General features: G+C 35.7%; 1 protein-coding gene across 5 annotated transcripts in view; it reads right to left on the bottom strand.

Annotated features, from left to right (window-relative positions):
- LOC118192048 (calpain-9-like) overlaps positions 1-13,402 on the bottom strand; it is a 390,870-nt gene that overhangs the window by 40,157 nt on the left and 337,311 nt on the right. For all 5 annotated transcript variants that reach the window (XM_085816136.1, XM_085816138.1, XM_085816135.1 and 2 more), the window contains 3 exons: positions 12,731-12,894; positions 6,288-6,460; positions 495-658 (listed from right to left, as the gene is read on the bottom strand). In XM_085816136.1, coding sequence (XP_085672262.1) covers positions 495-658; positions 6,288-6,460; positions 12,731-12,894 — 501 coding nt within the window. The remainder of the gene's footprint in view (positions 1-494; positions 659-6,287; positions 6,461-12,730; positions 12,895-13,402) is intronic.

Raw genomic sequence — 13,402 nt, 5'->3', positions numbered from 1 at the left:
TGTAATATATCAGAAATTATGCCTTGATTACAGTTGAAAAACTTTCCAGATTTCTATAGATTATTATTTTATAAATGCTTTATAAAATTTCTATAGGATTCTGTTCCATGAAGGCTTTATAAAATTTCTTTAGAATTTTATAAATTACCTGTAATGTTCTACATGAATTTATCTAGTGCTCTATCAACCCGTATTAAATTTTTTTGTAAGCGTAGCTTATTCACTCCATTTATAAGAAGAAAAATAATATCAAAAAGTTTTCTATGCCTTACTTATAATTTATCTGTTAACCTGTTAAATATTTTAAAACTTAAACTACAATTACTTCAGCAGTTTAGAAAGATATCTTTAAACTTTAGGCTTAATTTTTAATCACGTCTTAATTTGCATTTATAATATTTAAAGACTTCGCCAGTATTCGAAGATTAGATTCAAATTTTAGAAATAATACTTTACTGGATAAAAATCTAGAAATTCTCGTTAATGTACCTTACCTCGTAAACTGTAAATCCTAATGGAAGCAAAGGGCACTTTTTATTCTGTTCTAGGCTTAATGCTCCTAATGCATACCACTGTAAAATAGAGACCACCACGTGACATTTTTTGGCACCATTTTTCGCTATATGGACCCGAAATTGGGGATTCATAGCAGTTGTATCTAAACAAATACAAGGAAATTGAACGACAAAAATTTCTGATATTATTATTACACAAAACATTACTCATAAAAGAATGAAATTATCCAGTTAATACACTGACTCAAATTTGTAACCATCAAAATAAAAATTATTTATAGTAATTATATTAGGTTTATACAACACGAACACAAGAGTTTTATGTGGCCTTTATTTTCGCATCCTCTCGTAGATAGTTATAAAAATGTTTTAAATAACACAAAGATTCATATCTTATTTGCAAAACTTTCTCCTCACTAGAAAAGTGCGATTATCATACGAAGAAAACTGATCAAGGTATTCCATTTTAAAATTGAAGGTCATATTCAGGAGCCGTACCCAATTTGCAAATCGAACTATCTGCGCTTATATGCAACTAAAAATAAAACACAAGTTTCGAAAAAGGGTTCTGATATTAATAGATTAAATCATAGGCATTTCTGCGCAGCTGTCATAATAAAGTATCTATCATTATAATTTTTTTAAAAAAAGAGATCTTATTCACAAAATCTTATACAATTCGCGTTTGGAAAACCCTAACAGGCTTCAGTATTGGCACATAACCAACTCGTAACGTCTTTTGCATAAATTAAAAATTAAAAAATTTTCAAGTTTAGTGAAATTTCTGTACGAGTATTAAGTTACGAATTTAAAGTAATGAAATTTTATGAGAAAATTAATAACATACTTTAAGCGTTTGGAAACTTGAATATTACTTGCGTGAAAATTTTTAGGCAAGACTTTTGTAACAAAATTACATACTAAAGAAGATTGCACTCTAGAAAATCACAAAAGAGTATGACTGGATGGTATTTGAAGGGGCAAAATTGTCCACGAGTTATTCTAATTTATTTAATTGTTGACCCCACAAAGCAAGCTTAAAATAACGTCAAATATCCCATATTTTGAAATCAAATATCTCGGTCAACCTTTGTCGTATCGGCATCAAATGCTTTGTTTTTACTTCCTTGTACGAAGCAAAGTAACCGACAAAAATTTCGGGTATCATATTTCGATGAAAATATCCATTTTGATCGTTCTCGAATTCATTTGAACGATAATTTTGCGTCGCATTAGTATGTACGGCCAGAAAAAAAAGACTATTTTTTGCCAAAATAGATTGCAAAATGGATTTAAAATGAAATCAGTGTTGAAATGTTCTATACGAGGCCGCTATAATATCTAGCTGTGCACCTCCTTTTTCCATTGCAATAGGCTGCACCAAAGGTGTGTATGTATACATATTTGTAATAATAAAATTCCATAGTCAAGAATACACTTAAAATTCTAACTGTATGTCTTTTCATTTTTAATGGCGACGTTCTCTTATTTGAAAGTACGTGGAATTAAATCCACAGTCCCGTCGTCAAGTTGTTTTTCCCGCCTTTTCTACACGTACAGTTATAGAATGTTCTGGAAATATTTAATGCGAACTGGAATGGCTGACGAGGCTGACGTCATTTCTTGGAAGCTCCGCCTTTCCAGAGGCTATAAAAAAGACTCACAAAGGAATATCGGGGTCTTTTTTGTAACGATGCAGTAAACTTCATACAAAAAGTAATTAGTAATTCTTTTTATTTACTCCGGATTTCTCCTGAATAATAATAAATGGATCCTGTTTTTTAAACTTATCGTATTATCGTATCGTATATACATGTAATAATAAAATTCCAAGAATACAATTAAAATTCTAACTGTATGTTCTTTTCATTTTAAATGGCGACGTTCTCTTATTTGAAAGTACGTGCAATTAAATCCACAGCCCCGTAGTCAAGTTGTTTTCCCGCCTTTTCTGCACGTACAGTTATAGAATGTTCTGGAAAATTTTAAAGCGAACTGGATTGGCTGACGAGGCTGACGTCATTTCTTGGAAGCTCCGCCTTTCAAGAGGCTATAAAAGGACTCGCAAAGGAATATCGGGTGCTTTTTCTTAAATGTCACGATGCAGTAAACTTCATACAAAAAGTTATTAGTAATTCTTTTTATTTACTCCGGATATCTGATTTTGTAACTGATATTTCTCTTGAATAATAATAAATGGATCCTGTTTTTCTTTTTTAAACTTATCGTCTGATAATTTAAGCTACGACTAAAGCTGATACATATATATGTATCCTTACTAACCCTTACCCTGCTCGGTGAGCTGATAGAATTATGCTATTTTTTCGTTCCTGTTAAAGTTTCTTATGCCTTTAGTTATATAATGCAATAGCAATAGTTATAGAATTATCAACAATTTAAAAGTGGCGCTAGCCTAACCAGACCGCCATTTATTTTACATTTCAAACTCAGTAGAATAGTGAATTAAGTCAGTTGGTGCACCAACTTCGTCTTTTTTCGCAGCGGAATCAAAAGTTTCCATTTTGTACACTGAAAATTTTGTCTTCCTACCCGATAATCGATTTACCCCCCCCGCGTCCTTTTTTTTTTTTTTTTCATAGAAACTACTTTTAATTGTAAAAGTTGTTTTTTTAGCTGTTTTTAACCTGTATTTCGCGTTTTAGGTTTTTCAGTATTTTACTATTTTCAATGAAGATGTTTTGAATTTTTATGTATTTCTGCTTTGCCGCGATGTTAGAACTGAAGTGATTGAATAAGAAATATATGTCTAATGAAATTCTAGGACATAAGTTTAAATGAAGTGCAGCAAAAAATACATATTATTTGATAGGCCGTACAAGGAAGTCATGTAGTTTCCACATCCGATATTTAGAAGTATAAAATTTTCCTCAGTACAAATTTAGGGACTGAAATACCGTATAAAATGATAAATTTTTTAATTCTTTTAATTTTTTTTTAAATTTTAAAGCGCCTGATCATAGGTATCGATATATGCACCATTTAATGTAATTTTATAATTGGGTTTATTATGCCTACAAGCCAATAAAAGCCGAGTAATGACTTTACACGGTTTGTACAGCCACATACAGTGAACTCTCTCGTGGCGACCACCTCCTCAATCTCTGAAACCGACATGTATATCTGAGAATCTAACTAAATATCGGCCCTGAATCATATCTCTGTGACAATTACCTCCACAGGAAGCAAAAATGAGTTGGCATCATGACTGGTCGCCTTAGAGAAGGTTTATTGCATTTATCTGTTTAAGCCTGTAAAAGCATTAGGTTGAAGCAAGAAGACGTGAAAAATGTGCAATGGCCTCACTGTGGCTCGAACATGGACCTCTCGAATTTACGCCAAGTGCGCTACCGTTACACCACAAAGGCATGCAGATACCCATTCCATATCGATAACTCAGGAAGGGAAGTTAGTGATACTTTGTAATCAGATTCCATTGAGACAGCTGTATGGGCCACAGTAATCCAAACTTCTCAAAACAAGCCACAGCAAAAATGCCATGAGGTAAGCCACCCGTTCTTTAGGATCTGAGATCAGGGCGAACTACCGATAGTCAGCCATCTTATCCACTCGGTAACTGGTCATGTGAAGAATCACGGATTGCCAAATTGTGGTACGAAACTGCACTGAAGAGACAATTCTTTCTACACTAGGCGGAATATTCAAAGAAGTTTTTTATAAAGAGACTTCAATGGCTTCATTTTTGTGCTATGCCTTCCTTACTCTATAGAAAGTATTGAATGAAAAATATGAATGACAATTAAATTATGATCTTAATATTATAAGTAAAGAAAAAGTTCTTTACTGAGAAACACTACACAGTTTTATTTATGTTACTGCCTAGGAAGATAAAATCGAGAGTTGGAAAAAAAGTCGCTTTGGACTGTTACATTAACCAGTTTATTCCAAACCGAAATTCCAAATACAGTAAGACCCCGCTTAACGCGGCGATACGTTCCATCAAAGTAGAGCGTAATGCGAAACAGCGCTAAACGAGGCTATCTTTACATGTAAATATTGGGGTTAGGGGAAGATGGCTAGGAAATTGGTTAGGTATTAAATTTAAAAAGTATGTTTTTTTAATAAAAATAAAACCAAACATTTATTTTTTAAAGCCCAAATTAATACCACATTATTATTTCTTGCAAAAATAAAAACAAAATATAAATAACAAAACGAATATTCTTAAAAAAAAAAAACAAATAAAATTCTAAATCAGTCATATTTAGTTAGCCTTCCGCGTTTTCAGTGTTCTGCCTTTTTGTGACAAAAGTATCTAATGTTGTTTGCCTTTTTCTTTTGCGTTGTTCTCTTAAAAGTTCTTCATAAACGGATAGAGCATTTCTAACACCCCGCCTTAGTTTTGAGCTCCTGTCGAAATTCGGATCATTTTCAATGAATTGATTGATCCATTATTTCAGTTATGGTAGACAAACTCCTTTTTACAAAGGCCATCGAAAGTTCTTTTTGCTCTTCTTCTGAATCACTGCTGTCAATATTTTTGTTTTCTTCTTGTTCAGTTAATTCCTTGAGCTGATCATTAGAAAGACTAGCCGCTGCTTCTTGAATTATTTCTTCGACATCTTCCACATTTACCCCTTCAAAATATGTCTGTACAATACCGCACCAAACAAGAAATACAAGTACACTCTTTCGGATATGTATTTGAAACCTATCGCTGCATAATATTTCGAGGAATCCCCGTATGCTGCGAGCGATTTCGTGGAATCCCCGGGTTGAAATAAAAGAGCGCTAAACGGAAACAGCGCTAAACGAAACAGCGTTAAGCGGGGTCTTACTGTATTGTAATTCTACTTTGAATTTTCGTCATAATTCTTGCAAATACTACTTCAACTGAGGAAAGTTTTTCTAGATACAAATCGTTTAAGAAGCACGCACTTAAGACCTAAAAGTGAGCATTTTGTATTTACTAAATATTGAACTATCTAATGAAGAACAACTGGAGTAATGAAACAAACTTCTAGAATGTCATCGACGAAGTTTTACTAATAGGAAAATAAGCAAAATAGCACTTTAAGATGTCGGAATTTGAATTCTAGTTCACAAATTAACATAGACATTATTTGGAAATATTATTTGTCGTTTCGATACTATTGCGAAAGGTGGTTCTAATTCTAAACGAAGTGAAATACTTCAACAATCTACAAAAATAATCATTTTATTTACAAAGCAACTTGGATTGCATCGAAGGTTCACTGCTAACTAACTACGTCGCAAAGTAAAAACTAACATTCCTTTTCAGAAGCGAAGCGCCCTCTAACGGCGATACATAAATCATTTGGGGGATTTTTCCACAGATACTTTACATGCCGTTTTGACATTTTATAGATCTGAAATTTTATAACGCTATCTATCTGAATTCTTACGAAGCTTAACTATATGTTGTTGTGGCAGCTTAGATTTGAATTCTTTGTATACATTGGGATGAGTGGAAAATGGACCGCCTCGGCAGCAAAATTCTAGCTACGTCACTGATAATACGATCTCGTTGTCGTCGTCTTTTGACTGTAATTCAGAATACTGTAACCACTTTAAAAATTAAAGTTACAAATTATAACTAATGTCAACGCTCTCAAGTTCATTTCCATTAGTATTCTATAAAGCAAAAATAAAAATTAAGGATCATTATTTATGTTTCAAATTATGAATTGGTGGCAGCAGAATAGCATTATCACGTATTTCTTCCGGTTCAGGTTAGTTACATCGAGGGATGGTCGTCAGAATGTACCACACCTTTGCACTGGGGTCCTCCTCCAGCGTTGAAGCCAACTCGCCACCTACGGCGAGCCAGTACAGCTCTCCAAGGCCTCTTGCTGTGCAGGGAGGGTTCCAACATCCAGTCATCCGGGCCTACATGGAGAAGATCCAGGAATGTGAAGTTCCGAAGAAAATCTTCGAAGGACATCCTGCAGCGGAAGCAAAATTAGCACTCAAGAAGATTTATTACAAATATTTTTTTTACCAATTAGAAATGAAGTGTTTTTATAGGTAGGCGCATCTTGGTAAATTATATGAACTGTAAATAATTTAGCTGATATAAATGCTCTAATACACTCTAATATAAAAAAAACAACTTTTTTTAAGGAGATGTCATTTTATTCTGTTCTAATCAAAACCTTCCTCATACGTTTCTAAGATGCAGGCATATTTATACAGAGGCATATCACATTTGGAGAAAAAAAACTAATCTGCGTTATCGAATGATGAAGAGTCTGCATATGCTTGTTTCTCGCGTTAGGGAAAAAGAGAGGAACCCAGAGATACCGATTTTATTTATTTGTTTATTTACCATATGAATTATCATTATTTGAGCTTTATTATACTTTTATTATTTTTGAGCTTTATCGTTATTTTATTGAGCTTGTAGAGGCATTAGATTATATCTTCATTTATATAATGAAACGTAAAAAAATGTGCAATGCCATTGCTGGGAATCGAACTCCGGAACTCCCGAATATGCGTCGAGCGTGCTTCCAATTATATCATGAAAGCGTGCGGAAAGGAGTGAGAAAATACCTCATATACTCCCCCCTTTTAAACAGTGACTGGGAATGTGGGAGCCAAGTCGCTAGATCTTCGTTGTGAGGAACTATCGTCCATCACCTTTTTAGTTCGGGTGCCAATGTACAGTCTTTTAGAATTTTTTGATATCAAGAACTGAACTGAACTGAAGAAATTGGCAAATGTCCTCGCCGGAATTCGAACTCCAGAATTCCCATATTAGCGTTTATTATTATTTTATTCACCTTTATTATTTTTGAACTTTATTATTTTCAACCCGAACACGAGAAAGGGAACTCAGACAAACTTAAGATATTTCTCTTTCATATTTAATCAACATACTTCTCTGCCCGACATAACATATTTTTGTCTTCGAGTCGCTAGTGTGTTGCCATGCGGTGGAGCTTACGGTGTTTAATTATTCTTCCAATTTTAATTTAAGCTTTTACGGATTAACAAACAAAGCAATTCAAAAAGCAATAAACGTAATTCGTCATCTATGTTGTCGACTTGTTAACTGAAATGAGAAGCATTGTATCTATGGCTTTGTCTGGTTTGTATTTCAGCAATCTATCGCTTAGTTTCGTAGAATTTGAATTTAAATTAAGGGGGTTTAATTTTATTTTGTCTAATGTTAATATCAATAACCGCAAACAGTGGATTTTCATCTTTCGTACAAGCAGTGTCTTTCCGTTAATTTAAGAATTAAATAAAAAAAAGTTATTTTAACCTTCTTAAGATTTGGTCATTTATTCCAGGTTACAGCGATAACTCATCTTCCAGTCTAGTGGGTCTGCATTGATAGAAGCTTCTAAATACAGCAAAAGCCTCATCATACTAAGCGGGTCTAAAATTTCACACTTTCGATCAATTACTTCGAGTGAATGAGAAGTTTTGCGTCAGCTTCTTTTTAACAAATATTTATATATTAATTGTTTTTTAGTAGCATATATACTAAATATTTCAAACCTAGTGTATTCTACACTCATGTCCATAAATTAAGGATAATTCGGAGTCACGCGGAAATCGAACTCTAAAATAAATATATCACCTGTAAAATCACTACCCACATCTTCAAGAATCATATGCAAATTTCAGGAAGTAACCAGATGACACCGATAGTACATCACAATGACGAGAGTGATATATAAGGAATATAGCCAAAGAAGTAAAATTGTTCGCAGGCGCTTTATAAGCATTCCAGTGCAATAACCGAATAGTTATGACACAAAGGACGCATTTGGATGATTTTTTACGTGGTAGAATTATCGGCCGTCTGGAATGTGAGCGTACCCAACTGGAAGTATCAGACGAACTTGGAATTGCCCGGAGTGTCATCTCCAGGCTTTGGCAACGATTCCAAGATGATGGTAATGTGAGTAGACGTTACAGCACAGGTCGCCCCAGAGTTACACCGCCGAATGAGGACCGGTATTTGGCAGTTACTGCCAAAACAAACAGGCGGAGCACAGCCTCAGACCTGTCTCGTCAGCTCTCTTCAGCCACTGGTGCGACAATTTCAAGGCAGACCGTGTACAGACGCTTAGGGCAGATTGGTCTATATGCTCGTAGACCTGTCAGATGCGTTCCACTTACTGCAACTCACTGTCGCCTGCGGTTAGCCTGGAGTAGAGAGCATTCATTGTGGACACCGAAACAGTGGGCTTGTGTGATGATTTCCGACGAGTCCAGGTTTAGCTTGCAGTCTGATTCTCGCCGGACTTTCATATGGAGAGCTCCAGGTACCCGTTACCACCAAGAAAACATCATTGAACGCCACTGTTACGGTGGTGCAGGAGTGCTCGTTTGGGGTGGAATTATTCTGGGTTCCAGAACTGACCTGCATGTTCATATTGGAACCATGACAAGCCAAATCTATCGGGACGTCATTCTGGAACTACATGTACTTTTGTTTCGGGGCGTCATGGGCGCACAATATGTGCTTATGGATGACAACGCCCGTCCTCACCGTGCAAACATCGTAAGCGAATGCCTTCAATCGGAGGATATCACCCGTATGGACTGGCCAGCATTCTCACCAGACTTGAATCCAGTAGAGCACGTGTGGGACATGCTTGGCCGACGAGTTGCAACCCGCTAACCTCCTCCTACATGTCTACCGGAACTTCGGAGAGCATTGCCTTTTGAGTGGTGTAATATCCCCCAAGATCAGATCGATAATTTGATACTCAGTATGCTTAGGTGTTGTATGGACTGTATTGCATCGTCTGGGAGACATACACTGTATTAACAATCATACCAACCATGTAATATTGGTTTTTCGTAAATAGGTGCTTTTTTTTTTTTTTTTTTTTTTTTTTTTTTGTGATTTGCTCCAGGGAGAAAAAATTTCTAATTTTTTCAATAATATCACACATATAGCATCTTTTTTTGCTCTTTACCTTTTGTTTAATAAATAAGCTTTACAAATAAGTCAAATTTGTTTTTCTTCTAACTCTTCCTTTGCCTGATTTTGCATTATCCTTAATTTATGGACATGAGTGTATATAAATTAATCTAAGTTCCATATTCAGGCAGACATTCTTTGTTTCTATACAAAGACAGCGATATTCTACGTTTATGGCATATTCTCTAAGTAAACACATTGCCCTTTTTGATCGATGTTAATACATTTTCTTTTTTTCCATTAGTTGTTAACTTGTGGGGTTATTATTTAAATTAACCAGTTATTATAATTTTAAATTAACTATGTTTACTATAATTTCGCCTTTCCTTTTTCTTCACAAAGAATGCAAATGAGATAGTTAATATTTAAATTTAAATTTCTACATTTAAAGAAAGCGTGTTCTGCCTGCGAGTGCACGCTACATTTAGTTCTTGCCAGCTCTGATAGTTGTAATTATTCTGCTTCGCATTATATTCGTCGCCGACATATTGATTTTGACGCTCCGGTTAGAATTATTGAGCCAATTTAGAGTATATTTAAACTGCGTAGGCTTTCCATACTATTTCATGTCTTAACTTGAATTTAACTCTTCTTTCAATTGCATCACCACGGGATGTTACTGGCATTGTTAGCACAAGAAAGTGCATTTATATTCTAAATTCTGTTTAAATAAAAAAGGTTGTTTAAGCCTTTTCCACGACTTTGGAGTTATTCTAGGCATAGCGATCATTCGCTTTACGTTTGTTGGGATTAGTGAACTCAGTTATAGATCAAGTAAAACCCCATAAACTTCAGTATAAACAAGCAAAAACGAATTTCTGGTATGGTTTTAATATTCTGAAGATTACAGTTATACAAAATGCATTTAATATTTCGCACAGGTATTTTTATTTGATGTCTTTTTTCTGAGCATGTAGAACAGGGAGATAACGCTACAACTTTATCAAAAATGACATTAAGGGAAGTTTCCAACACGACAGACAAACACACACACACGCGCGCGCACATATATATATATTGTTGCGTTTTACAGGTTCGCGGATTTGGAGTGATTAACGACAACACTTAATGAAGAATCGAAATACAATTTATTTGTCAGTATTACACAAGACAGTTCTAAAGACGAGTGATAGTCGTCGAAAAACTACGATAAACATGCTGAAACAATCAGCAACACAGCCTTCAGGCTACCAGGCCATAACGGTGAAGACAGCTTCACGGCAAAGCACTAAAGAACAGTTCCCGACTCGGTCGATCGCTCTCGAGCTAATCTCCGAACTCAACATACAACGCGTACAGGCAGGATATATATATAGCTTTTGACCTGCCTTCGAGAACATTCTCGAGAAAACCGGAAGGAATTCGTTCTAGAATGTTCTCGCTCCGTCTATGGCATATCGCCAAATTTATGGCCAAATTGAAGATTTCGCGCCTAATCTGGCAACTCTGTCTTTCCTAAACCCTAAACCCTCTTTGCGGGGAAGCTATCTTACCGCTGCTGAGCATTTCGTAACAATGTATATATACGCCATATATTCAAATATATATGCATATGCATATAATTCAAAATAAAATAAAAGAATAGGTTTAAAATTCATCACAGATGCAATTTCGGAATAAAAGCAACAAAAACCAAACTACCAGGAACACAGTACAAACTGCAAGAAATGAGGGGGGGGGAGGGTAATAATGCCAAAACGAAAAATAAAATACGAAATTTACATCTTTCGCTGCATCGGCATCGGGGATTGGTGCAACGAAATAAGTTTTTACTTTGTGTTTATTCATTTATTTATATATAATATACAAGGTTGTTCAATAAGTTCGTGGAGCACCATATACTATTCCTCAATATTAGACCTAAAACTTCGACGCCATTTTCATATTTGTTCTTTCTTAGGAACACGTCAAAAGCTTCATTTCGATCTGTTAATTTATTCATTGTTTAACCAACCTTTATATCTAACGTGTTGTGCCTTTTTTCAGGTATGGATAAAATTGAGCAACGTGTAGTTATCAAATTCTTTTGTAAAGAAAGGTTTAAAGGCAATGGAAATTCATGTTCAATGTGTTGGGCTAATCTGCTCCTTCAAAAACAATGGTTTGCAAGTGGGCTAGTTTAATCAAAAGTGGTCGTACCAGCCTTGAAGACGATCCGCGAGAGGGACGTCCAAAAACTGCATCAACACCGGAAATCATAGGAAAAATACAAGATATGGTATTGGAAGACAGTCGATTGACTGAAAGAGATTTAACAGAGGCTTTAGGCATTTCATTGGGCACAGTGAGCAATATTTTGAGGGTTAATTTGGGTTTCAAAAAACTCTGTGCAAAATGGGTGCCGCATTCTCTAACGATGGAGCAAAAACACATTCAGATGCGACTTTGCCAGCAACATTTGGAGCGTTTTAAGAAGAATAAAAGCGACTTTATCCGTCGATTTATCACAATGGATGAGACTTGGGTCTACCGTTATGATCCTGAATTAAAACAGGAGGCTAAGGAGTGGTGTGAACCCGGCTCTTCGGCACCGAAGCGAGTTCGTGCGCAAAAATCAGCGAAGAAGGTGTTAGCATCAGTTTTTTGGGATGCGAAAGGAATTTTGTTTATAGATTACCTTCAAACTGGCAAAACAATTAATTCGGATTAATATTGTAATCTTTTGAATCAATTAGACGAATAAATTCGTGAAAGAAGACCCGGATTACAGAAGAAGAAAATCATTTTCCACCAAGATAACGAACTTGCGCACACAGCTCAAAAAACCATTGCTAAAATAACTGAATTGAAGTACGAATTGTTGCAACATCCAGCCTATTCGACAAATTTAGCTCCCTCCGTCTTCTGGCCCTTCCCACACCTCAAACAATATCTCCGTAGAAAACGATTTTCTTCAAACGAAGAGGTAATAGCTGCCGTGGAGGGATATTTTGCAGAGCTGCCGAAAAACCACTACAGTCAAGGGATTCATAAATTAGAAGACCGTTGGAATAAGTGTATTGAAGTTGAGGAAAACTACGTTGAAAAATAAAGTCATTTTTACAAATAAAAATTGGTTTCTTCATTTCCGTTCCTTGAACTTATTGAACAACCTGATATAGTATGTGTGTGTGTGTGTGTGTTTATGTGGTCTAATTCACAAGAAATGAATTAAACGTCAGTTTAATACAGTTTATGCTAATCAAAACAATGCTTTTAATTGAAGGCGTTTAAATTAAATAACCACAGAGTAGAAGATTTATTTCCATCTTAACTGTTAAGAACATACCAGAATTCTCCATCGTTCCTTATTCTGACGCTAAGCAGCTCCTGGTCTCTCTCCGGTAGACTGTCCCACTCCCACGACCGGTCACTCCACGGTCCGTTCCACTCGCCTTTGCCCCAGGGGTTACGCAGACGAATGAGGGGAACTTCGCCCGTGCGAGTCCTGACCTGTAAAAGGGTTAATTGTAAAATGGTTGCTAATTTCGTGACGGGAAGCGATGAGGAAGTTTCCACCAAATTCAAAATAGATACGCTGCCAGCCACTCAAGTGTGCCATTTTTGTTTCTGCTGGTAGCATACAAATTACTGGGCGTAGAGAGATCACGACCTTCATTAACGAATCTACCAATTACGGGAACTTGACAGATACCGTAAAATTTACGCAGGCAATGCTTTTACACTGAGAAGATCGACCACACCTAGTAATTTGCACAAAGCTCAGAAGCAAATGTTATTTTTTGAACGAAGCATCATGATTTGTTGTGATGAAAGAAAATTAATTGGCCTTTCATGGTACTTCTAACCTTTAAAAGCTGAGGTATAAATTAACGTGGTTGCTCACAGCCTCCATTTTAGTCACTTGTTTGAAATGTAAGCAATGGCAGAACAGAGGTAATTAATGAACTATTTTGTGTGTTTACACAGTAACACACAAAACCAGTGTGTTTACCAGTAG

The sequence above is a fragment of the Stegodyphus dumicola genome, chromosome 4 (genome assembly GCF_044657685.1).
Source record: "Stegodyphus dumicola isolate Sdum_Otavi_A_Nest chromosome 4, ASM4465768v1".
In the NCBI taxonomy this organism is placed as follows: Eukaryota; Metazoa; Arthropoda; class Arachnida; order Araneae; family Eresidae; genus Stegodyphus; species Stegodyphus dumicola.
The sequence above is the reverse complement of the archived record's forward strand: the minus strand, read 5'-3'. Positions and strand labels throughout refer to the sequence as shown.